A 25,262-nucleotide genomic window follows, 5' to 3' on the forward strand; every position below is an offset into this window, starting at 1 on the left:
CTGACTCTGGCCCTGGCTGGGCGGCATTGACAACTGGGGCATGGGGCGGTTCAGAAATAAAACATTTATTACACGAGGAGGCGCCAAGGTGCAGATGGGGGGGTGCCCAAGGTTTGCCACCTCTACTGGGGCCTGGGTGCGGGGGGCCAGTCCTTTCCTGGAGCCCAGGGGCCCTGAGGGGTGCGTGGGCAGCGGCTCCCTCCCACTGCCCCTTCCCAACTTAAATAGGCATAAATAAGAAGCACCCCGCCTGGCACCCCGACGTGGGGGCTGCCCTGCCCAGCCCTCCCTGCACCCTCGGGCCGGCCGGCCAGCAGGGAGGCAGCCAGAGGCGGCTCCCGGCCGCGGAGGTAGTCGAGTCAGTGTCTGGTGGCCGGTGCTCACAGCACAATCCACGTGTACCGCTCGCTGTCGGCCAGCACCTTGAGCGAGCACCCTGCAGGTGGGGACAGCCATGGAGCCCTCCGAGCCAACCCACCAGCTCCCGCTGCCCCCTGCCGTGGCAGCCGCGCCCACCTTTGTGTAGGGCCTCATTGGTCATCCTGTTGACATAGCGCCCGCTGCTCTCGGGCACCAGCCACTTCATCACCATGTCCACGCAGCTCTTGCGGTACGAGCTCCACACACTACCACTGGGGGGATGGGAGCAGTCAGGGTCAGCAGCCACAGCCCCCCAGCCTGCCCAGCTCTGCACCAGCCCCTGCTCGCGCACCTGGTCTGCCCTTTGACCTCTGTGAGGTCCCCTACATTGACGGTGACGAAGACGCCGGTGTTGAGGTCCCAGGCCACCTTCAAGCTGGTGTGATAGGTCTTCGGTCTGCAGCAGGGAGGGGGCAGGAGAGGGGGACCCCAAGTGAGGAGGGGCTGACAGGTTAGTGGGGGGGGGGGACAGGAGGCACCCCAGAGCCCTGGGGCTCACCGAAGCTGGCCCTCCTCGGTGGGGGACGGAAAGGCCAGGAGCAGTAGGCCAATATTGATGAGGACCTGGTTGGTTTCCGGGCACACCTAGGAGCATCCACAAGGGAAGAGAGTGTTAGCCCTGCACAGGGAGGCCAGGCCTCCGCAGCCCCAAAACCCCCAAGTGCTGAGACCACCTCCAGGATGACGATGTCATAATCACTGAAGGAGCAGAACTGGTGGCCCCATGTGGCGTCGTGCCGGATGACCTCATTGATGACATACTCAAAGTCCAACGTCAGCTGCTCCACTGTCAGGTACTGGCCCTGCGGGCAGAGGCGAAGGCCAGGTTGCAGGGCATGCTGGGAGCTGTCCCCCACACATACCCCCACCTGCACCCACCTGCATGGTGGCCCGCTCCCGCATGGGCCTCAGGCTGCGGCCCCGGAGGTCCGTGACCACAAAGGGCAGGGAGATCTTGTCGTCCTCCAGCTCTGGGGGGTTGGGGGGTGTTCAGTGGGGCGCAGGCCAGTCCCCGCACCTGCCTGCCAGAGGAGGGGTAGGCCCCACTCACCTTCCTCAGGCTCGGTCCCCTCCCCTGACCCCAACACGTAGTAGAGCTTTGTGTAGTTGATGTAGCCAGGTTCTGGGGTGCCTGGCTGGGCGGCAGGGGAGCTGTCCCGGGGCAGCGCCTCCCCAACTGGGCCCAGGGGCTCTGTGGCCCCTCGGCAGCAGCTGCTGGACGGCTCAGGGCAGGGAGCTGGCCGGGCCTCCTCCGACGCACTGCCCTTGGCCTCTTTGGCCCGGCGGAAGATGTCAGCCACAAATTCCTTGGCTTTGGCGATGGCGGGCGAGAGCTCAGAATCCCCAGAAGGCCGGGGTGTGGCTTCCTCGGGACTGGGGCTGGGGAGGGTGGGAGGCGCCTGTGGGCTGGGGGGCTCTGGGGGGCTGGGAGGGGAGGGGGCGGAGGGGATGGTGTGGTCATACAGGATCTGGCAGAAGCTGCTATCACCTGCAACACAAGGACGGCCAAGTGAGCCTGGCTCCCGCACACCACGCAGTAGCTGCAAATGCTCGGCCCCTCCCAGGAGGGTCCAGTTGGAGCCGAGCACACATGCAGCCCCCTACTGGGGGCCAGCACTCAACCTGCAGCTCTGCCTTACCACGCCCTCTGACACATCCTCAACAAGAACTGCTGGGGGCCTGAGAGCACGCCACTCAGCATCGCGGGCCCTTGAAGGGCAGTACGCACACGGGCGCACGGGGCCCACCTGCAGAGTGCACGGAGACAGCGCAGGCCACCAAGGAGTAGCTGGTGTTGAGCAGCACCACCTGGTCCTTCTTGAGCTGGAAGGCGGGCTGGAAGGTGGGGAAGGGGTAGACCACCTGGTACTTGGTGTGGAGCATGAAGCCGTGCCGCAGGCACTGCGCGCCGGGTTCTCCTGCGGGACACACACGCTTGCACGCAGGCCCGGGGGCGAGGCCTTACCCAGCCCCGCCCCACAGGCCCCAACCCTCACCTGGGTGCAAGCGGCTGGCTTCCCGGCAGGCAGCACAGTGGCCAGGTGGTGGAACGGCCACGGTGCTGATGTAAATATCACGGTGGTTCTCGTCACTCATCATCATCATATTCATGAGCATCCCGTTGGCGGAGCGGGTGCTGGGGATGACACACCTTCAGTGGCCTGGCCTGCCCCCCTCTCATCACCCCCGACGCTATTTATAAGTGGGGGAGTTGGGCAAGCAAGGCCGGTCTCAATGGAGCAGTGGGCTGGGCGTCACCAGGGCCACGCCCTGCAGGGGATGCAACAGGAGGCCCAGCCTCAAGATAGAACCCAGGTGTCCCGCACCCTAGCCTACTGCCCCCTTACTTAAAGCCGAAGACGATGACCTTGGAGGCGTCGCTGGGCCACTCACACACGGTCAGGTACAGGTCGCTGTAGATTTCCTCGTCCTGGAAGAGCCGCACCTGCCGCACCTACATGTGAACAGGCAGTGCTGGGCTCGCGGGCCCCAGGAGGCTCCCTCCCCTACACCTTCCTGAAGCGGGGATCTAGGGTGTCCGGGCAAGACGAGGGGCATGGCCCGCACCAGCAATGAGTGCGGTGAGTGGGCGGGGGACACTGAGTGGTGGGTTCAGCAGAACACGGGAAGGGGAGTGGGTGCCCACTCTCACCTCCTGCACAGGGCTCCGTGCAGTGGGACCAGGAGCCCCAGAGCAGGCGTGGGGTGGGGTGGGCACAGGGGCGGGGCTCTCAGCCTACCAGCTTGAGCTTGCTGTGCACGTTGAACTCCCACCAGTAGAGGTGATAGATGTAGAAGGAGAAGTCGTCGTCCCCGCTGCTGCTGGTGTAGGATAGCACATAGCGGCCACACTTGGAGAAGCCTAGGAAGATGTGTCTGCGGGCCCGGGCGCTCGGTCAGCACTGGGGGCCCTTGACTCCTGAGCCCCCTCCCGGGAGGGGGCCTTGCCTCACCCAGCATAGAGGAAGTCTTCATCCACGATGCTCTTGAGGGAGACGCAGACCCTAGGGGGTAGCTTCCGGAAGAGGCGAGGGGAGAGCTGGCCACTGATCTGGGGAAGGGACAGGCAAGGCTCTTGAGGTACCCTGAACCCTAGGCTCTGAGCCCACCACTCAGGCTGCCGCTTGGCAAACCACGCACTGGAGGTGATAAGACGTTGCCTTAGGTTGGCTCCTGCCCCAGATCCCAATCCGCAGCCCAGCAATGCCATCGTTACCCCCAGGAAGATTCCAGTACCCCCGCCTCCCCTCTCGCCCACACTGGTGTCTTCCAGGAGGCTGGCACGTTGGGGTGACCCACCAAGCCAGGTGCTCGGCCTCCTCGGGACAGACGGGGTCTCAGCTATACCCAGGTGGTGAGGGCAGGCAGAATAATAAGGCTAACAATGGCCTTGGACGCGCCCCCTCCTTCTAAGTGACTCCCTCCAGCCCAAATTTTGACAAAGGATCAGAAGTCAAGAGAGGTAGGAGCCAGGGCGGCAGGTCCGCGCGTCCTGGGTCCTGCTAGCCAGCCTGATGAGGGCTGCATCCCAGGAGGCAGCGGGAACAGTCCTACGAGCCGGGTGGCCCCACGGGAGCCACAGCCCAGCACGGAGCTCTGGGACGAGGGCGGAGGCTGTCCCTGCTCAAAAGCAGGGGCTAGTGCCCGGAGTCCCCAGCCTGAAGGAAGAGGCACACCTCCGCGCAGCGACAGCCCTGCCGAGCCCTCTCTCTGCCCTCCCACGGCACTCGGACTCCTGAGGGAAGCGGGTGCGCGACCCACTACTGGGGTCTGGACGGACTTCGGGGGCGGGGGGCGCGCTCCAAGGGGAGCACGAGAGGACGCAGGTACGGGCTCCTGGGTCACGTGTACACAGCCAGCGGCAGGCAAACGGGTGGGGGGAGGCCCAGCGCAAAGCCGAGGGCGAGGGGTTCAGGAGCCCGAGCCGGACCCCTTCCCCCAGGGTCCTCCAGCGGCCCCGCCCCCAGCCCTCCCGGGCAGCCCCCTCCTTCCCGGTCCTCTCGCGGGGACCCCGCCCAGCTTCCCTCCATCCAAGCCCCCTCCCCCGGGGCTCCGCCCCCCACCCCTCACCCAGCGAGCGCCCTCCCTCCCTCCGCCTCCCGCGCCCGCATCCCCACCCTCCGGCGCGCTCCTTTCAGACGCCAAGACTCACCTTGACCCGCTCCAGCTGCTTGAGGACGTGCTCCCGCCGCCGTCCCGCTGCCCGCTTCCCACCGGCGCCCCCGGGACCGCCGCCGCCACTCCCGGCCCCGCTGTTCCGCTCCGATTTCGAGCTGGGCGCCATTTTCACCCCCTCCCTCCACTTCCGGAGCAACCGGCCTCTTCGCCCCACCCCCGGCGCCGCCTCATTGGCCTTTTATCCTGACTGCGACCCGCCGATTGGGTAGAAGCCCGCTCACCGGGCCGCTTCCCGCCACGCCTGTCAATCACAGCCACCTCGGCGCTCAATTGGTTGGGATAGTACAGCCCCCGCGGCGCAGCGCCGTACTCCCGCCTTCCCGCTAGGACGCACCCGTCAGGGGCCTCGTTTGCGGCCCTTGGAGGGAAGACTTGGAGCTGATAGGTGGAGACTGAAGTTCATCTCAAACAGTCACGCCCCTCTGTAGCTGCTGGGTTTCCACGGAGACTGCAGGCGGTCCAGGCCCGTGGGCGGGGTGATGAGAGCCTGTGGTCCAGCAGGGCCTGAATCCCCAGCCCAGGGATGCCCGGTGTCTATCCCCGCACACCGAGGATTTGCCTGCTTGCAAACAAAGAAGCAAAGATAGGACTCAAGATCCTTCCCATGAACGGGTTGGGGTTTTAACTCACTCAGAGGTTAAGTACCTCTCTTGTACGTGGGATATTCTAAGTTTGATCCTCAGCACAGGAGGGAGGAAGAGAGGGAATCTTTCAGTTGGGCTGGAGGATAATGAGGATAACAGCATGGATTTTTTTTTTTTTTTAGAGTATCTAGCCCGCACAGCAGAACCTGGCAAGCTATCCGTGGCGTATTTGATATGCCAAAACCAGTAACAAGTCTCACAATGGAGACATTACTGGTGTCCACTCGAGCAAATCGATGAGCAACGGGATCACAGTGATAGAGTCAGAGAAATAGCAGTTTACACAGTCTAGGCAAGTGTATGAGCTACAGTTTTACGGAGTTGGTCGCTGTTATACCCTTTTCATAAAGGATAGCAAGAACAGTACCTGAAGACATTTTCGTGAGCAGTAGCTTATTTCACTTTTTTTTTCATTTTAGGTCATACCCAGCGATACTCAGAAATTACTCTTGATAGTGCTCAGGAAACCGTATGGGATGCAATGCCAGGGATTGAACCTGGGTCAGCCGCATGCAAAACAAATGTCCTACCCGCTGTACTATTGCTCCGGCCCTATAGCTTATTTCACCTCTGCAATGGTCTTGTAGATAAATCCTACCTTACTTTTGCACATGGTGTAACTAAAGTTGACAGCCGCCTCCTGAATACCTGGCAGGTACCCCAGGTAGCTGTTGTCACGAAAGACTGAAAAACCAAGGCATCTCACTTTTTTTTTTTTTTTTTTTTTTTTGCTTTTTGGATCACACCCAGCGATGCACAGGGTTACTCCTGGCTTTTCACTCAGTAATTACTTCTGGCTGTGCTCAGGGGACCATATGGGATGCTGGGGATTGAACCCGGGTCGGCCTCGTGCAAGGCAAATGCCTTACCTACTGTACTCCAGCCCCAAAGCATCTCACTTCTGCCAAGCTCAGTTATGTATTGAGCATCTACTACGTCCCCAGGGAACAAGACAGCAAATAGACAAAGAAATAAATTGTTAGTTCTCTGCAGTTCGCACTATAGGCCCAGGCAAAAAGTCTTCAATGACGGGGCAGTCAGATAGGGGTCTATTCTGCTGAGGGAGAGATTGTTCCAACAAAGACACAGATGGCCAGTCTGAGAGGGAGAAAGAGAGTATCAGATGAGGCAGGAAGGGGAAAAAAGTAAGAAAAACTGACAAGGACCTGTAGGTGGCTAGAGGGTGTCCGGGGCTCTTACACAAATAGAATTCTTGGATTTTAATTCTGTGTGTGTGTGTGTGTGTGTGTGTGTGTGTGTGTGTGTGTGTGGCGGCGGGTCACCCAGGTGTGTGCAGGGGCTTATAGCTGGTTCTTTGCTCAGGATCATGCTTTGCAGGGCTCAGGAACCACATGCCTGGTATTGAACTCAGGCCAGACATGTGCAAGGCAAGTCCCTTCCCCCTGAACTGTCCCTGGATTTTCACTGATTTGTTTTTTGCCTGGGGCCACATTTGGCCAATCTGGGGGCTACTCCTGACTCAGCTCCCAAGGGTGCTGGGGAGCCATGCAATGCTGGCGATCACACCCAAGGCTTCTGAGGCAGAGTCGTCTTTCCAGCCCTTGGATCCATCTCACCAGCCCAAACATTTGGGTCTGACTCCCAAGCTTGCAGGAAGCCTTTGGAAGGGGTATGCTAGAAGATGGCGGACTCCATCACGAGCTTTAAAGGATTCCTCTGAGTTAGAACACTGGTACAGAGGGTAGGGTGCTTACCTTGTATTCCGATAGCCTGGGTTTGATCCCTGACACCCTAGAGGGTCTCCCAAAGCCTGCCAGAGTCAGGAGTGAACCTTGAGTAAAGCTCAGAGCTTGGAGTAGCTAATGCGTGTGTATCATGGATGTGACCCAAACACCAAACTCAGACAGCAACAAACCACCCTAGAAAGTCATAAACTCTGCGGAGTCTTGAGAGCATGTCAGAAATTTGACCGCAATAATAAGGACCTTCCACTTCAGGCCCGAGCCCGAATGTGTCCCAAGTGCCAGGGTTGTGGAAAGGAGGCATAGGCCAGACACAGGGGGTTTTACGTGTACATGTGTGCACATGTGAGTGTGTGTACATGTGCAAGTGTGCACTAGAGTGCACATGTGTGCATGTGTGAGCATGCAAAAGTGTATGTGTGCATGCATGTGCGCAAGTGTGCTCATGTGTGTGTGTGTATCCATGTGTGTGCGTGCATGTGTGAGTGTGTGCATGTGTATGTGTATACAAGCATGTGTCTCAGGGTTAGAGGAATTCTAGGAGGCAGGATCATGAAAGGAAATTGGCGCTGCCCAGAGGGAAACTGAGGCCCAGAGCCAATGGTTTTTCTGCTCCAGGCAGGCATACTCATAGGCAGCAGCCTGGGCCCCCATCACAGACTTTTCCCTCCAGGCAAAATGAGTTGGTGGGGGCACTGACTGGCCACAGGGCCTGCTGGTGAATGGGGGGGGGGGTGGGGGGTGGTCCGGGCCTGAGAGTGGGGAGCCACTCCCAGCTACTGCTGGCGCCCTGGAGCGTCCTCAGTCCCCGTGGTGTCCCTAGCCCTGTGGCTGCGGTCTGCACAAATACCAGACAGAAAGCATCTCATCTCATCATCTCAGCTCCCCCCCACACACTGCATTCCTGATTCCCAGCCCCAGTGGGACGGGCTGAGGTTTCACAACAGCCAGGGATGATTGGGGGGCAGGGGGGGTACAGGGGACAGGCTGGCCTCACCACCCATCCGGCCCAGGGAGGGCGGGCCAAGGGCTGGGCCAGCTCCTGGAGCCCCTGGAGAGATGGGGGGTGGTGGCGAAAGGCTGGATTCCATTAGGGGAGTCTGTCGGCAAGGAGGCACAGCTGGCTATGGTAAGTGGCGGAGGGAGAGCTGGGCACTTGGACCCCATGCCAGGATGTGGTGGCCCCCCGAGGTGGGGTTGGGGGGGCAGCCTGACTCCCCTGTGCCTTCCCCTGCCAGCGGCTGAGCCTGCTGCTGCTCCTGCTGTGGGCTAGCCCCCCGCCCACCCTAGGCATGGAGGACAGCGCCTTCCTGCACCCCGGGGAAAGCGTGCGCCCCCTGCCCTGGACCTGCCCCCCACGCTGCTCCTGTCCTCGAGTCGACATGGTGGATTGCGGGGGCCTGGGGCTGCGGGTGTTCCCCGCCAACATCAGCAAGAAGGCACAGCACCTCGCACTGCAGGTGGGGGCTGGCAGGCCTGAGGTGTGGGGGGGCTGGGGGGGGCTTTGCAGGGCTGAGGTCTGGGCCCTGTGGCTCTCAGCACTGATGCCAGTGGAACACTGTGAGGGTTGGGGTCCTCCAGTCCAGGGTGGGGTGCTCAGCAAGGGTGCGGGCCCACACCTTGGTGTGGAGCACGTGGTGTCCTTAGTGCGGGTGACGGTGGAGGGTGGAGAATTAGGGGCTGAGAGGTGTTTGGGCTAAGCTCCCGGCACCTCCAGAACAACCAGCTCCAGGAGCTCCCCTACAACGAGCTGTCCCGCCTCAGCGGCCTGCGAACCCTCAGCCTACACAACAATCTCCTCTCCTCTGAGGGTGAGGCGCCCCCCGCCCCCCTGCGGTACTTCCCAGCAGGGCCTTCTGCTGAGCGCGATGGAAACTCACACTGCGGTCTGGGGGTGGAGGATGTGCCCCCCCCCCCTGCCCTGCCATTTCCCAGCCACAAGTCCCGGGGCAACGCTGTCCCACACTGCCCCCCCCAGGCCTGCCCGACGAGGCATTTGAGTCCCTCAACCAGCTGCAGCACCTCTACCTGGCACACAACAGGGTGAGCCCCGTCCCTCCCTGCCCCACCCTCCCTGAGGCCTCAAGGGTGAGGGTGCAGCGTCCCCAGGAACAGCATGGCCTTGCTCTGGCAGCTGTCCGTGGCGCCCCAGTTCCTGCCCGCCTCCCTCCGCGTGGCCGATCTGGCTGCCAACCAGGTGACGGAAATCTTCCCACTCACCTTCGGGCAGAAGCCCGAGCTCAGGTAACTCAGGTAATGGGGTCTGGCTGGGCCAGAGGGGTCCACACCGAGCGGTGACAGATGCTGGGGGGTGAAGGGAGAATTTTGGGTAATGGGGGGTAGCACCCACATGCATATCCATATATGGGCACATGTGCACACGCCAACACCCATTAATGCACACATACATGCCTACCACAGCACACATATGCACTTGCCAGCATGTAGCATGCACGTGCTCACATAGGCCATACACACTCACATGTCACATGCATGTGTTTATCTGGGCCGTGCACTCACATTCATTACACCACACACATGCACACTGAACATTCATACACATGCTTACACAGTCTACAACACAACCAGGCACGCATAGCAGATTGACGTGCACATACACATACAGGCACACTTCCCGCACCTGCACACACATGCACTTGAACATTCACCCGCATGCACATGTACACACAGTACACTCCCAAGTGCAGAGTCAGGCATGCGCGGGAGAGATGCGAAGTCCGGCTCTCCGCAGGTCCGTGTACCTGCACAACAACCAGCTGAGCAACGCGGGGCTGCCCATAGACGCCTTCCGGGGCTCCCCACGCCTCACCACCCTCAGCTTGTCCAGTAACCGGCTGCGCTATGTGCCACCCAGCTTGCCGCCCTCGCTGGAGGGGCTCCACCTGCAGGTGCGGCCCCCACGCCCCACACTCTGCAATACCCCCATTCCAAAGTGCTCCGTGGGTGGCTTGGGCTCCCCAACCCTGGGGTCTCCCTCTCTCCCTTCCCAGGATAACCTCATCACCAAAGTGCCCCGGGGAGCACTGAGCCTGCAGACGGAGCTCCGAGAGCTGCATCTGCAGCACAACCAGATCACCGACAGCGGCCTGGACGCCACTGCCTTCAGGTAGACCCCACGGACAGGGCAGGGCGGGGCTCTGGACAGGGACTCTGTAGTTCCTGCATTCGGTGGGACGCCCCAGCAGTCTCCACTCCCCTTTGTCCCCAGCAAGCTGTGCCAGCTGGAGTACCTGGATCTGTCGCACAATCAGCTGACGGCGGTGCCCGCCGGCCTGCCCCCCACCCTACTCCTCCTGCACCTGGGCCGAAACCATATTGGCCATGTGGAGGCGGCGCGGCTACGCAAGGCCCGTGGCCTGCGCTACCTCCTCCTGCAACACAACCCCCTGGGGGTGGCGGGGCTGCCGGCTGGGGTGTTGCGGCCGCTGCGGGAGCTGCACACGCTGCACCTCTACGGCAATGGCCTGGAGCGTGTGCCCGCTCGGCTGCCCCGCCGCCTGCGCGTCCTGATGCTGCCCCACAACCGCGTGGCCGCGCTGGGCGCCCGCGATCTGGCCGCCGTCCGGGGCCTGGAGGAGCTCAGCCTGGCCTACAACCTCTTGGCCAGCGCCCGCGTGCACCCGCGCGCCTTCTGCCGCCTGCTCGCCCTGCGCAGCCTCGATCTGGCCGGCAATAAGCTGACCCGGCTGCCCGCGGGGCTGCCCGCCGGCCTCCTCCGCCTGCAGCTGCAGCGCAACCAGCTGCGCACACTGGAGCCCGAGCCCCTGGCCGGCCTGGCCCAGCTGCGGGAGCTCAGCCTGGCGCACAACGGGCTGCGGGTGGGTGACATCGGACCAGGCACCTGGAACGAGCTTCAGGCCCTCCAGGTCAGGGTCGGGTTGGCGACACCCAGGTGCTCTCCGTCCCAGCTTCACCAGGTCCAGTGCTGCCCCCAGTTAGTGGCCCCCAGACCTTTGCCCCTGCTGTCCCTTTTCCTGAGTCCTCCCCAGCACCCCTAGCTGCACCCCCACGAGTAACTCTTGCTCTTTGATTTTGGAGTCTCCCCGGGTGACAGGGGTAACGGCAAGGTTCGGGTCACGCACATGCTAGTTAAGAGGTCAGGGGGGGACAGTCCATGATAAGGCGAGGTGGGCTCTGTGTGACCAATTCCCTAACTCAGGTCCCCATCTGGGGCTTCGCTACCCAGTGGGGCAGAAGGGGGGGGGCGAGAGAGGATGGGGCACCAAGTCCAGTCCCCAACGCTGCTGTTTCTCCTCACTCCCCACAGGTCCTGGACCTCAGCCACAACGTTCTGTCCTTCGTGCCCCCCGACCTGCCTGAGGCCCTGGAGGAGCTGCACCTGCAGGGCAACCGCATCCGCCAAGTGGGCGCCCACGACTTCCTGGGCACACCCCGTCTGCGCTTGCTCTTTCTCAGGTGCCCGCCAGGGGCGCTGCGGGATGAGTTAGGGCCTGGGGAGGGGTACCAGCCCAACGCCCTCTGCCTTGCCTCTTGTTCCAGGGACAACCAGCTCCACATGACGAGCGTTGCCCCCGAGGCCTTCCTGGGCCTCTTGCACCTGCACCTGGTGGACACGGCAGGGAACCCCGAGCAGGTCTTGGTGCGGCTGCCGCCCCCGGGCCCGCGAAGACCCAGGACAGGGGTTCTGGTGGCTGGTAGGGTGGTCAGCTGAATCAGGGGGGCTGAGGAACAGCGTCCAACCGCGAACTGGCCGACTGGACAGCGGCTGAGAAGCCACACTCACATGTGGGGGAGGAGCCTGGGATGCCCCGCCCACCACTGTTCCCGCCTCTGAGGGAGCAGCAGCCAATAAGTAACTTCTTATTAGTCTTCCACCGATCAGTGCTTTTGTGCTCACTCGAGCTAGGCACAGGGCAGGGGCATGGAGACCCAAAATGGGCTTTGGAAGCTCAGGAAGCTCCTTATTGGCTCCAGACTGGCTGGGGTCCTAGGGCCGGTGAACAGCAGGGCTGATTTGGGTGAATCTGGGGCTCCAGGCACAGTCCAGGGTGACCAAAAACACGTACGTGTATGTGTGTGTTTGTGTGTGTGTCTGCAGACCCTGGGGACAGATGCAGGGCAGCTTGCAGGTAGGTGTCAAACACGACCGCCCTGGCAGGCTGGTTTCCTCGCATGCCAATGCAGCTGTAGGGGACTGGAGGCCTGCAGGAAACACACAACACTGGGCATAGTCTTGGCTGTTTATTTGTGGGTGCCCACTGGAGGGGCTGGTCTAGCTCTGCCAGGGCTGTCCCCGGGGGAGCACATTGTGATGGGGGGCCTCTAGCAGGCCTCAGTGGCATCTTTGGGTGCGGGTGGGTACGGGGTTAAGGCGGGGAGAGGGAGGAAGTAAAGTGCGCAGGGGCCCTAGAGGCTGGGGCCCAGCCGTCCTCCCACCTCCCGGCTAGCCAGGAGCCCCAAGCCCCCAGACTGTGCAAACGAGATTCTGGAGGATGGGGCCCACCTGCCAGAGCCTGGCCAGGGGCAAGTGCCGGCAGGGATGGCCCCGCGGGGTCAGGGGAGCCCTCAGGCGGCCATCCGCTGATTGTCTGCACATGGGACAGCTGGCACTGTGGCTCCTCCGGGTACCAGGGCTTCGGGCCTTGCTCCCTGTTGGCCTGCCGGCAGGGGGCGCTCACCTGCGCAGCCGCTGCAGCTGGAGGCGGGGCCGCACGCGTCAGAGGGGGTTCAGGGCCATAGCCCCCTCCTCTCAGGTCTCTCCCACAGCACACCCACCCCAGCTGCTCACCTCGCTCTCCACCAGGTTCCGCCTGTAGAGTGCTTCCTTTGCCGCCTCCTGGGGGATGAGATAATGGGGGTGCTCAGCAGGCCACTCCTAGCCCCTTCCCACCCCCCACCCATCCCAAATACGACCCCGGCCCCTGTCCGGCTCACCCTGCTGCCGTCATTGCCCAGACGCCGGGCAGCCTCAGTGTAGAACTGGAGTTGCCTCTCCAAGTGGGCCACATATTCTAGGGAGGGGGGGCGCAGCAGGGGATCAGAGGGCGTTGGGCTGGTGCCTCACCCCAGCAAAGCCCACCCTCTACCTGCCCATCCTGGCCTAGCCCCGCCCACATACCGCCCCTCCCCTCAAGCCCCGCCCACTGCATGCCGACCACCACTGAGGGCCCTACCGCGCCGGATGCCTGGGCCCCCCTGCTCCAGCTGTGCCCTCTGCCACTGGCTCCGCTGCACAATGTCCTGGTACTGCTGTGCCACTTCCGGGGGTACCGGTCGGCGAGCCTGCCTGAGGGCCAGGATCTGGGGGTGCACAGAGATCAGTGAGACAACCCTCACCCCACGAGTCCCACCTCTGCCAGCACTGCAGCTCCGAGAAGCAGACACCCACCTTCCGCTCCAGACGCTCCAGGTCAAAGGCCAACACACTGAGGCTATGCAGGGGCCGGGATGATCTGCAGGGGGGCAGGGAGGAGGGGTGAAGGGGCACATGGACCCCTTTATCCCCCACCCTGTCAATTCCACAGACACTGGGAGTGCTAGGGAGTGCGTGGAAATGCAGCCAGGCAGCTTGGAGGTTGGTGATCAGAAAGGACTTCCTGGAGTAGTGTGACTTGGAATTCAAGGGAATCAGGTGGGCAGAGGAGCAGGCAGAGAGCAAGCATGGAGCTATGAGTGCTTAGGACATCATGACACGGAGAGGCCCAGGGGCCAGAGAAAACTGGGCAAAGTTCAGTGAGACGGTGTTGGATGAGGAAAGTGAGCTATAGCATGGCCAATGATCAGATCATAAGTGGTCTTAAGGATCAAGCCACGGAGTATAAACTGGATCCTCTGAAAAGGGGCAGGAAAGTAGGGGAAGGGCTTGCTCCAGTTTGTGCCTCATGGAAAAGCACTGGGGAGGGTTGTCTTGGGAAAAGGGGACTTCCCCCTGCCACTCGGACTAACATCGGCCTAACCCTGCCACTTACCTGTTTCCTGGCTCCCTGGCAGGGACTGGCACAGGAGGCGCCTTCCCTTTGGGCCCAGCCACCTGCTTCAGAGGACAGAACAGGTTTGGTGAGTCCTGGTGCCGTGAATCAGCACTACCCCACCCCACCTTGGCACTGCGGGCAGGCAGGAGTCTTACTGTGGGCATGGCCCGGGGCCCAGGGTCAATGACCAGCCACCTCTCCGTCACTGTCTCCAGCTGCTGAGAGGTCAGAGGCTCCCGGATCCGTACCATAACCTCCAGCCGCCCTCCTGTGGGCCTGCGACCATCTAGGACCTGGCAGGGGGGATGGCAGAGCTGCTGGGAAGCTGGCAGGAGGGCTAGAATTCCCCAGGCTTCAATGAGACTGAGGTGTTCGGGGGCGCTTCCCCGGTGAGTCTGCAGTGGAATACCCGCCCCAACCGGCCGGGGTAGCCCCGTGTGCCCCAGCAGGATCTGTGCAGCCCTACTAGTGAATCATGGCACATCTGGTGCAAGAAGCGATATCCCCCCACCAGACAGCAAGGTGTATGTCAGACTCCCAAAGGGGTGTAACACCCCCCAACACACACACACGTCACAGCTATGAAACATGCCTGTATTCTGTATTGTGCTATTCTGATCCCAGCCAAGCAGGGCAGGTTTGTGTGGGAATGTGTTTTTAAAAGCACGAGCCAGGGGGCTAGAGCAATAGCACAGTGGGTAGGGCGTTTGCCTTGCATGCAGCTGACCCGGGTTTGATTCCCAGCACCCATATGGTCCCCCGAGCATCATTGCCAGGAGTAATTCCTGAGTGTATGAGCCAGGAGTAACCCCTGTGCAACACCGGGTGTGACCCAAAAAGAAAAAAAAAAAAAGCACAAGCTGGGCCCTGAGTCGTAGTCCAGCGGGGAGGGTGTTTGCTTTGCTTGTGGCCGACTGGGGTTCCATCCCAGTCACCGCATAGGGTTCCCGGAGCCCCGCCACATGCAATCCTAGAGAATGGAGCCAGGAGTAAGCCCTGAGAACCTCCAGGTGTGGCCCCAAAACTAAAATAGCAAAACCAAACTAAAATGCACGAGCCAGCGCCGCTACCCACCCCGCCCCTGGCCCAGGTCTGCACTGGTCAGTGATGCAGGCTGTGAGCAGAGGGCCCACCCCCTCACCCCCGCCCAGAGAGCATGAGCTGTGGCCTCGCACCTCCAGGATCTCCCGGACCTCACACGCCGACTCCAGCGAATCCAGCTTGAGCTGTGCAGTGCCCAGGACCCGGTCTGTCTTGAACAGCCCGCTGTGGGTGTGAGAGTTGGGGGCAGGATGGGGTCACGGTGGCACCCCTTCCCTATTCCCCTCCTGCCACCCCCCACAGGGCCCCCACGCGCCTCCGGCTCACCCCTTGTGCACCACTTCGAACTTGATGCCTTTGGTCTGGATGGCCCGGCGGAAGCCGCGGTGGCCTCGGCTGATGCACAGTTTGAACTGTTCCTTGAACTCTGCCAGGAAGAGGGGGTACGTGGGGGTGAGGCTGGTGGGGCCAGGACGTGCTGGGGGGTGTCCTCCTGCTCCCTCTACCCAGGACAGGGGCTGACCTGGGGAATCTGTGCCCTTGATCACGCCGGTCTTGTCTTTCTGAGCCTCTTCCTGCAAAGGACAGTGCAGGGAGGAGGTCGGGGTGCTCAAAGATGGGGATCCCCCTGGGGACCCTCCCACCCCGCTCACTCCACTTACCACATTGGGATAGGGGAAATCAAAGCGAACGAAGACGTCCAGGTCGCCGGGGGACAGCCCTGTGGGTGCAGAGGGAGGGTCAGAGCCGTGAGGCGAGGCCTGCCTGCCCTTGCCCGCTGCAGCTCACCTGGTGGTGTGGGCAGGCTGGTGCCCCGCACGATGAACAGGAGCATGTCATTAGCGCTGAGGTCAGGAAAGATCCTTGGGGGAGAGAGATGCAGCGGCCTCAGCTGGGATCCTCAGGCGCCCCCACCCCGCCCCCTTATGGGAGCCGTGCAGTCCCCAACAGCAGCGTCCAGGCCTCACTTGATGAAGCTCATGGTCCTCTGCTCGAAGCGGGCGGTGGGCGTGGGCAGGCCCCGGGCAAAGGCCTGCTTCAGGCTGTCCATGCTGCGTTTGCAGTCCTCAGCCAGCTTCTCAAACCTGCCAGGGACAGGCAGCAGGGACCCCTGGTCAGACCCCAGGCATTGGGCGCTGGGGACTGGGGCGGGCAGGGGCTGGGGGGCCGGGGGCCGGTGTTTACTTGCTGGTTTCCACGATGTTGCCCAGCTGGGTGAACTGGTTGGAGTGATTCAGGCACATCTGGGGGGAGACGGGGCCAGTGAGGGGGAGTGTTGGGGGGTAAGGGGCTGGCCCGAGCAGGTCCAGAGAGGACCCCCACTGACACAGACCTCATGCTGCTGCCTGATAAGCTTGGTGAGCTCCCCGTAGCGCCGGGCTGACTCCTGAGACAGCCCCGGGCCGGGCCGCTGGACCAGGGCGAAATCGTCCTTGTTGACTGGGGCGGGAGGCACCTGGGGGCGCGAGGGTCGGGGGTGAGAGACATGGAGCCCCTGGTCCCTTCTCTCTTGCAGTCAGGGGTACTGGCTGGGCCCAGGCTGCCCAGCAGACCACACATCCTCTGTCACAGTCCCCAACCACGGCCACTTGCCCAGTGCTCTTCCTCCCTGGGCACCCCCACCCCCGCCCGAGTGGCAGGCAGGGCCATTGGAGGAAAAGAACCGGGGCCCTGGCGGCTGAGTTTTCAGGGACCCCAGGTCACATGCAAGAAACACAGCCTTAATTTTTTTGTTTTGGGGCCACACGAAGCGGTGCTCAGGACTGACTACTAGCTCTGCACTCAGGGCTCACTCCTGTCGAGGAGCAGGGATGCCAGGGATTGAACCCGGGTCTGCCACGCGCAGGCAAATGCCCTCTCTGCTGGACTAGTGCTTTGGCCCCTAATGTATTATTTTGTATGGGACTATTCGTTCTAGTACTGGGGGACACAGGGTACCAGGGATGGAAGTCAAAGGCTGACCACGTGCCAGGTCAAGTAGGTTCCAGAACAAGTGGTCTTGCTCCACCGTTTTGCCTTTTTTTGGGGGGTGGGGTGAGGGGGATGACACTGTTGTCACAGAAACTGCCTAAGGGACATAAGGAGGCGCGCCTCACCTTGGCGATGTCCACAGGCAGCCCGTTGCGCGACGCTTCCAGCATGGGCTCCAGCCCTTTGGCCTGGCGCAAGTGCATCTTGGCGCCCTCCACGTCATTCTTCTGCTTGGCCCGCAGGGCGGCCTGCAGGAGCTGCTTCTTGCGGTTCTCCAGGAAGGCCAACTGCTGCTGGGCTGTGGGCAGAGGGCAGCTGCTGGAGTGGTCGCAGTCCTGGCACGGGAGCAGGGGCAGAGGGGTGGGGAGGGGGCGCGCACCTACCTCTGGTGGATGTGCCCTTGGGGGCTGCTTTGGCTGGGGCAGATCCGGCCTGTGGTGCCCTGGGAGCTGGGGCCTTGGACTGGGCGGAAGGAGCCAGTGGGCTGTTGGGCTGCCGGGACAGGGGACAGTAAGAAGGCGGGGGAGTTGGCACACGCTTGGCCTGCAAGAGCCCCTCCCCCATAAAAGAATAAAGAAGGGTATGGGGCCAGAGTGACCCCAAGACCTCCCCTCAGGGGAGCCCTACCTCCCACAACCATTCAGTGTGAACAGGGCCACCCAATATATACAGTTCTGGGAGAAACGGTCTTGGTTTTGGTGGTGCAGGGATCAAAACACAGGGCCTGGGGCCAGGGGCCAGGGAGGTGACACAGGGTCTTTGCAGCTCAAGGCCAGGAGGGTGTGGAGTTTCCCATGCGGGATCCAGGGCATCACACCTTCTTGGGGTCTTCATCCTCCTCGTCCTCTGGTCCATCGTCCTGGCTGGCCAGCTTCATGGCTGTCTCCAGGACACCCACCAGGCTGGGCTGAGCAGACTCTGCTGCCTCGAGGCCCTGGATGGGGGGAAAGCCTGGACAGGTGGAAGGAGGTCAGATCAGGAAGGAAGTCACCTGCAGCCATGGCTTGGTGGTGAGGGCAGGGCTGAAGCTGGGCATAGGCCAAGTGCTTGGGACCTGGGCCAACTGGGGTGGGGCAGGCCTTCCGGAGGCGTGGCCTATCGGGCAGGCGTGGTTAACCAGGGTGTGACACTTTCGTGTGGGCGGGGCTGGATGGGTGGGCGGGGCCTACCCGGAGGCACGGGCAGCTCTGCCACGTCTACTGCTCGTCCAGCTTTGTGGGCACGGATGGCATCTTGGTATTGCTGTGGGAGGTCACCAGAGTTAGGACCACCAAGGCCAGGCCTGGGGGCTGATTACCGCCGCAGTGCCCCGCACCCCCACACCTTGACGATTCGCTCATGCATGCGGGCCTTCCGCTGATCTCCTTTGGCCTTGGCCTGGGTCGCGGCCACTCGGTACCGCTCCATCCTCTGCTCCAGCGCCTCCAGCAGAGTTCGCGGGGCCGGGGGCACCTCTAGGCAGGGCAGGAGGTCGGGGGCAGGGTTCAGTCTGGGAAAGGGAAGGGCCTAGCCTGGCTCCTCCCTTGAAGGTGGGGCTCCAGAGTAGAAGGGGCTTACCTGGGGTGGAGGGCGTGCTGGGGGGAGCTGGAGGCTGCGGGGGTGAGGACGGTGGGTCGGCGGGCAGCTGGTCTGGGGGACAGAGAGGTCCAATGGCCATGAGGGGCAAACTCAACAGCCCTCCCCATCCCCAGGCTGGACTGGGCGGGGAGGGTCTCCAGAACCCCAAAAGAAAAGGGCAGCGACTTCCTGTTGCCCTGGAGAGCAGACAGGTGCTCCTGGGGGTGCTTACCAGGGGGAGGGGGCAGACCAGACAAGTTCACAGGCTCTCCACGGCTCAAGGCCTCCAAGACCGCATCAAAGCTCTGAGGGAAGCAGAGAGGAGGGGGCTGTGGGGAGCCAAGACCAACGCCCGGCCCCTTCAACCCACTTAACGGAGGTGCTAAACCCAGAGCTAAGGAGCAACAACCATGCAGGTGGCAGGAAAGGGGGGCCCCTGCCCAGCGATGCCCACCCCCCACACCAGTCGGCACGCACCTTGGCCACGCGGAAGAGCCTGGTGGCGGCTGCCGTGTCACCTTGCTGCTTGGCGTGGAGGGCGGCCAGCTTGTACTCGTGCTGCCGGCTCCGCAGCTGCTCCAGGGGCCCAGGGCTGCAGGCACCTGAGCGGGGGGCTGCGCACACACCACCTGCTCATTTTCTTCTGGCTTGGCGGGCCCCAGGCCCCTGAGCCACCCGCTTTGTAACATTTTTGTTTCTCCTTTTCTATTAATTGGCATCTAAGCAGTGAATCCTCATCAATAAACCATTTATCACTTCTGGGGTTTTTGTTTGGGGCGAGGGTGCCACAACTGGCAATGCTCAGGGATGATGCCTGGCTCTGTGCTCAGGGATCACTCCTGGAAGGGATCAGGTACCCCCTATGGGGTGCCGAGAGTCAAACCTGGGTCAGCCATATGCTGGGCTCCCTGCTGTGCTACTGCTCTAGCCCCTCTGTTCTTATTTCCTTTTGGTGCCCAGCGAGGCCTCCTCCACCTTCATCATTTCTGAGATGGGCAGCAGGTGCTTTGGTATGAGATGCCTGCCACCAGCCTAATACACCATCAGACTGGGAATCCCCCCACACTGGGCCCCCAGAGCCCTGATGGGCACACCTGGAGGTTTCGTGGGGGCCAAGGATGCGGTGGGGGCAGTGGGCAGAGGTGCCTCCACCGTGACCCGGGGTTCCGAGACTGGTGGCCCAGGTGCTGGAGTGTGGCTGGGCGTGCTGGCAGGGCCCCTCCCCACTGCCACTGGTGGTGGGATGTCCTCTTCGTCGATGGGCTTGCCCTTCCGCACAGAGGCCAGCAGGTTCTCCAGTGTCTGGGAGAAGGCGGGAATGTGGCTTTCAGAGAAGTGGGGTGGGGGGGATGGCGGAGGGGAGATGGCGGCGCAGGGCTCCTGGGGGCCGCTCACCTTCAGGCCGCGATCATAGCGGCGCATCTTGGCGCTGTCCCCAGCTTGCCTGGCGCTCTCTGCGGCCATCTGGTAGAGGCCCAGCCTCTCCTGAAGGGTGGCCTCCAGGCCCGGACTGGGAGCTGCCAGGCTTGGCTACGGGAAGGACAGGGTGCATGGTCTGGGTTGGTAACTCCTGGGCCAGTAGTGACACACATGCAGAGGAACCATCATGCAGAGGTGACTGTGTAGATCAGATGCAGGGAAGCAGGACCAGGTGGCCTATCGGGGCAGTGGCCTCTATGGACACAGCCTGTCACAGGCCTGGCTTGTTTGTGGGGCATGGCCCATTGGTGGGGTGTAGCCCACTCTGGTAGGACTTATTTGCAGACAAGCACCCTGTTTGCAGGGGCATGGCTGAGGGCCAAGAGAGGGGCTGGGAACCCAGGTTGTAGGGGGCAGACCTAAGATCCAGGTCTTACCTGGGTGCCTGTGGGCTGCGGCTCCACGGCCTTCTGCTCCTCCCCGAGGACCTCATTGAGCTCGGCCTACAGGCGGGGAAGGGTGAGGGCCTGCGGGCGGGGGCAGTGGCACCACCTCCGGGGCCCCACCCCCACCCCTGACTCCTGGGCGCTCACCAGCAGGTCGTCGTCAGCCTCCACATCCTCATCCGTGTCCTCGTCCTCATCCTCGTCCCGCATGCACAAGCTGGCCATCTTCTCAATGGCTTCCATGGGCAGAGGGCCTGGGGCGGAGGGAGGCCCAAGCTGCAGGTGGGTCCCCCGGGGCCCTCAGCCACACACACTTGGGGAGCAGCAGGGGCACACGGGAGTGACATGATCCACTTCTTCCCCGGCCCAGCCAGGTTCAAAGTGAAGGCCGAGGGTGAAGATGAAGATCTTGGTGAGAGATTCACTTACAAGTTTCCCAAGATGGTTTTTCTCTGGCTGGTCTCTCAGCAAGAATATAGTAAATAGGGCTGGAGCAGCACAGCAGGCCAAACTGGGTTTGATCCAGGCATTACATAGGGTCCTTTATGCTCTGCCAGGATAAATCCTGAGTGCAGAGTCAGTAATAACCCCTGAGTATTGCCAGGCATGGCCCAAAAAGCCAAAACAAAAAAAAAGATAAGAACTGAGAAGCCAGTCAGAGAGCTCAGTGGGTGCAGGCTTTGTGTGTGAAAGGCTCAGGTCCAACCCCCGGAACCACATGGCCTAGGAACACCTCTGGTAGTGACCCCCTCCCTAGCCCTGAGCAGGAAGCAGCCCCACGCACTGCCACGTGTGGCCCCCCAAGTAAAAAGCAAACAAAAAAAGCCTGTGTCTTGTGGCCAGGGAAGTGGCTCAGTTGGCAAAGCCTGCTCCTAGCATGCATGAAGCCTGAGTATCACCCTGGTATCTCACGGCCCCACAAGCATCGCCAGATGTAGCCCAACAACTAACACATCTGCTCAGCAGCACGCACTCGCATTGCATGCTTTATTCCTGGGTTCGATTTCCAGAACCACCAAAAAATCAAATACCCGCCATACATAACACAGACAGCACACAGAACATGTGTGTGGGGTAAGGGAAATGGCACAAAGGTTGGGTTTTAACAGAAAATGGACCCAACTTTAGATTTCCAGTCCTCCAGGGACCCCTGAGCACAGCCCAGAGCACCCTAGTGGTCCCCCTTTCCTCACGGTCGGGCATGAAGCTGTTCAGCCCACAAAGCAGGACCAAGTATTGCTGGCAGAGGCCCTGGCTGCCAAAGTACTGCGGGGTGGCCCTCCGCCCCAAGCACCTTTGTTTCTCGACCGTTCCTGCTCTTGGTGAGGCTTCTGGCCAATGGCGGGCCATGCGCAGTTAGACTTGAGGGCGATGCCACTGCGCAGAGATCTGCTGCACAGGTGGGTGGACACCAGCATCCAGGTGCCCACCTGCTATAGCCTGCACAGGAGGCAGCCAGGGCCACTGAACGCAAGATTACCCATAGACATACAAACAGGGGCGGGTCAGCCTGAGAGGAAGCAGGGACAGGGCCCTTGTTGGTAGCGGGCAGGTGGGAGACCTCAGGTGTTCTGGACGTAAGCCAGAGCGATGGTACAGCGGGGATGGCATTTGCCTAGCAAGCAGCTGACATGGGTTCAATCCCTGGATTCCCATGTGGTTCCCCAAGCACTGCCAGGAATAATTCCTGAGTGCCAAGCCAGGAGTAACCCCTGAGCATTGCCAGGTGTGACCCAAAATGTCAAAAATAAAAAAAAAATAAAAAGAAGTTCTTGTCGGATAGCATGGGGGCTTCAAAGAATGTTTTGAGGGGCCAGAGTGATAATACAGTGGGTAAGAGGTTTGCCTTGCACTCAGCTGACCTGGGTTATATCCCCAGCATCCCAGAAGGTACTCTGAGCTCCACCAAAGTGATCCCTGAGTGCAGAGCCGGGAGTAAGCCCTGAGCATCACCAGTTGTGGCCCCCCAAATTAAAAATATACAGGGGGGGCTGGAGAGATAGTACTTTGGGTAAGGTGCTTTCTTTGCACACAGCCTACCTGGGTTCAATCCCTGGCATCCCTAAATACCACCAGGAGTAATTCTTGATGTGCAGAGCCAGAAGTAACTCTGAGCATTGCTAGAAGTGGCCCCCAAAACAAAAATAAGCAAACAAAAAAGATTTTCTCTGCAGGTGAGTTGCAAACAGAGAATGTGTCAGGAGTGAGCGAGGCAGCCTCAGTTAAAAAGCAGAACCTCCAGGGTTAAAAAGCGATAGCACAGCAGGTAACCTTGCATGTGGCCAACCCAGGTTCAATTCCCAGCATCCCATATGGTCCCCTGAGCACTGTCAGGAGCAATTCCTGAGTGCAATGCCAGGAATAACCCCTGTGCATTGCCGGGTGTGACCCAAAAAGAAAAAAAACAAAAGCTGAACCTCCTACTGCCCCTGGGCTACAGCCCCACTGTTCCCTGCCTTCTATCCCAGGGCCTTTGCACATGCTCCCCACGTTTCCACCTGACCCACCCCCACTGTGCCTGCCAACCTCCAGGTCCCTCACTTCCGGCTCAGGGGCTATGTGCCTCCCCCAGCCTCAGTCAAATCACACCAGGAAGGGGTGGGGCTGCACAAAGACCCTTCTTCTGGGTTCAGACCCGAGGCCTCCCCTCTTCCCCCTGAGTCTTCTATAACTCAGAGGGAGCATGTATGTATAGGTGGGACTGGAGGGGGGGGAGCCTCACCTTTGCCTTTCAGCTTCTCCAGGGCTTGAGGCTGGCCCCCCACCAAAGCTAAGAACTCGGCCTCCAGTTCCTCATCATTGACTCCATCCTCGGGGATCATCAGACCGTCTGGGGACAGGCCCATCAGGAGGCCCAGCTGTTGGAAACATGGTAGCTCAGAGCTCTGAGGCTGCTGGGAGGCCGAAGCCGCGCCTGAAGGCAGCAGATGTCTTGAGCTGGGCCAGGCTCCCTGCCCCAGAGCCTCGGGAACAAAGGGAAGCCAGACCTGCCCAGGTGCATGTGGGGCTGCCCTGGGAATGCCACCCAAGGCAAATTCACCCTGAGACAGGGGCTGGGGCTTTCGGTCCTGGCATTCTCTTCAGAGGGCAGGGAAGAATGTCTGGAAGAATGTCAAGGAAGAATAAGGCAGGTGCTGGCAGCGACTGGGGGTCTTGCTGCGGGGCCCACCCATATCTCTCCCTCTCCCTCCCCCATCAATCTGGGCTTGGGCTGCAGGTGGATCATAGAGCATTATACACCACTGTTCTTCCCATGATTCTGAGTACAGAGCCAGGAGTAACCCCTGAGAACTGCCAGGTATGACCCAAAAAAAAAAAAAAAAAAGACCTATTTGGGAGAGAGAGATGGCGTGGGGGAAAGATGCTTCCTTCTATGAATGCAGCTGACCCGGGTTCCATCCCTGGCACCACACAGAGTCCCCAAACACCGCCAGGAGTGGGCCCTGAATACAGAGCCAGGAATGGGTCCTGAGCAGCACAGGGTGTGACCCCACCCCCCACCACCAAAAAGGTCAAATATGGGCAATCACGGACAAGCCGGTATAACTGCGGCCACACGATGATGGCAGGTGAGCCTGGGGCACCCGCCCTTCCTGGGGGCCCATGATCCTGCCCATGGTCACCAGCGACTTACAGCATTTTCCCATGCTGCCTCGCCATGTCCACAGACAAGGAAACAGGCTTCCAGCTGGGCCCACACCCACTGTGCTGGGCACTTCCAGTGGACTGGAATTTAATGTCACCTGGCTGCTGACTGGGCTGGAGACAGTGGGAAGGCTCTTGGCCTTGCACGCAGCCTACCTGGGTTCAATCCTCGGCACCCCATAGGATCCCCTGAGCACCGCCAGGAGTAATTCCCCAGCACCACCGGGTGTGGCTCAAAAAACAAAAACCAAAACCAAAACAAAAATCAAGTTCCCAGGCAGACAGGGGCAGAGGATTGGGATGGGGAAGGGGGCTGGGGACTAGCCCTGCATCTGCACTCAGCTCTGCTAAGCTGTAAATCCCCGTGACCTTGGAGGTGCTTCTATCTCTCCTGGCCTTAGTGTCCCTCTCTGTACAATGGTTAGAGTCCGTCCTTCCTCCCGGGCCTGCCCGACGGCAGCTCAGGACCAGATCCCGGGTCCCAGGCCTTTCCCTCCCGGACTGCAGCTGCTCAGGGCAACAGGTGTCCCCGAGCCCGGGGCGGGGCTCCGGGAACTGGGAGGCCAGAGCCAGGAGTGCGCACTTCGGGAGGGTGGGTCAAGCCTCACCGGGATCAGGGGCTCACCTGGGGGCGGGGACGAGGCCGGGGGGTGGGGGGTGGGGCTGGTCCAGCGAGGGTGACAGGGGTGCGGAGGTTCTATGGGCGGAACCGAGGGGCACAGACTCACCTGGTGGGTAGCCGCGGCGGCCCGCCCTGGGGGTCCGGAAGATCCCTTCCTCTTGTGCATCTTCCCGGCTGGGTGTCCAGATCACCCGCCCCCTCTCCCGGCCAGGCCCTGTCTCTGCCCCCTCTCCCACCCCCAGGGCCTCTCGCCGCGCACGCGCCGTTCCGCAGCTCAGCGCCCCGCCTCGGCGCCCTGCGGCCGGCGATGCCGCGCCCTCGTCCCTGTCGGGGTGGACGGTGCCCTTCCGACCGGGCCCTCAGGAGTCGCCGCACGGAACCTCGGCACCGGGACTTGCCGGGCCCGCCGCACCGAAACTACACTTCCCGGCAAGCAGCGCGCGAGCGCGCGTGCGCGCTGGGGGCCAAGCAGGCGGTGTCGCGGGCAGCGCGGGAAAGGGGCGGGGCGGGGCGGGGCGGGGCGGGAGTCGCGCGTGCGTACAGCCGGGCCCGGCCGAGCGCGGGAAAGAGGCGGCGCGAGGGCAGGTGTGAGGGGTGGCGTCGCGCGGCAGCAGCGGGCTCCCGGCCGGCCTCAATAGCCAGTGGCCGCCGTCCAGCCAGCG

The 25,262-nt window shown here is 61.6% G+C and overlaps 3 protein-coding genes across 5 annotated transcripts; 1 reads left to right on the forward strand and 2 right to left on the reverse strand.

The window, feature by feature from the left end:
• Positions 1-45: 45 nt before the first annotated feature.
• DCAF15 (DDB1 and CUL4 associated factor 15) lies at positions 46-4,705 on the reverse strand. Its single transcript, XM_004616621.2, has 13 exons — positions 4,574-4,705; positions 3,375-3,472; positions 3,162-3,297; positions 2,769-2,875; positions 2,418-2,557; positions 2,169-2,339; positions 1,472-1,909; positions 1,300-1,391; positions 1,095-1,223; positions 920-1,005; positions 713-817; positions 517-632; positions 46-436 (listed from the first exon to the last, which is right to left on the reverse strand). The coding sequence occupies exons 1-13, from the start codon at positions 4,703-4,705 to the stop codon at positions 381-383; spliced, it is 1,806 nt and encodes a 601-aa protein (XP_004616678.1). The 3' UTR covers positions 46-380.
• Positions 4,706-8,119: 3,414 nt separating this feature from the next.
• PODNL1 (podocan like 1) lies at positions 8,120-11,732 on the forward strand. The gene is made up of 10 exons (XM_055124604.1): positions 8,120-8,137; positions 8,185-8,406; positions 8,664-8,757; positions 8,925-8,989; positions 9,081-9,190; positions 9,699-9,855; positions 9,958-10,073; positions 10,176-10,833; positions 11,235-11,383; positions 11,468-11,732. Exons 1-10 carry the CDS (start codon positions 8,120-8,122, stop codon positions 11,637-11,639), a joined length of 1,761 nt encoding a protein of 586 aa, XP_054980579.1. The 3' UTR covers positions 11,640-11,732.
• A 422-nt stretch (positions 11,733-12,154) lies between these two features.
• Positions 12,155-25,029, reverse strand: CC2D1A (coiled-coil and C2 domain containing 1A). Of its 3 annotated transcripts, none has more exons than XM_055126336.1 (29): positions 24,707-25,029; positions 23,056-23,191; positions 20,481-20,587; positions 20,325-20,390; positions 19,864-19,998; positions 19,563-19,770; positions 18,946-19,082; positions 18,701-18,773; positions 18,469-18,540; positions 18,235-18,365; positions 18,081-18,153; positions 17,729-17,862; positions 17,295-17,403; positions 17,037-17,209; positions 16,274-16,396; positions 16,126-16,184; positions 15,909-16,025; positions 15,730-15,803; positions 15,603-15,661; positions 15,464-15,515; positions 15,268-15,367; positions 15,075-15,165; positions 14,055-14,192; positions 13,897-13,958; positions 13,317-13,380; positions 13,102-13,228; positions 12,863-12,939; positions 12,717-12,764; positions 12,155-12,623 (listed from the first exon to the last, which is right to left on the reverse strand). In XM_055126336.1, the coding sequence occupies exons 1-29, from the start codon at positions 24,764-24,766 to the stop codon at positions 12,603-12,605; spliced, it is 2,826 nt and encodes a 941-aa protein (XP_054982311.1). In that variant the 5' UTR covers positions 24,767-25,029; the 3' UTR covers positions 12,155-12,602. The 3 variants fall into 3 exon arrangements, with proteins under 3 accessions (XP_054982311.1, XP_054982310.1, XP_054982312.1); XM_055126335.1 differs by having other exon boundaries at positions 13,897-13,961; XM_055126337.1 differs by lacking the exon at positions 23,056-23,191 and having other exon boundaries at positions 13,897-13,961.
• Between the last annotated feature and the right edge of the window lie 233 nt (positions 25,030-25,262).

This window comes from Sorex araneus, chromosome 2 (assembly GCF_027595985.1).
Source record: "Sorex araneus isolate mSorAra2 chromosome 2, mSorAra2.pri, whole genome shotgun sequence".
Taxonomy (NCBI): Eukaryota; Metazoa; Chordata; class Mammalia; order Eulipotyphla; family Soricidae; genus Sorex; species Sorex araneus.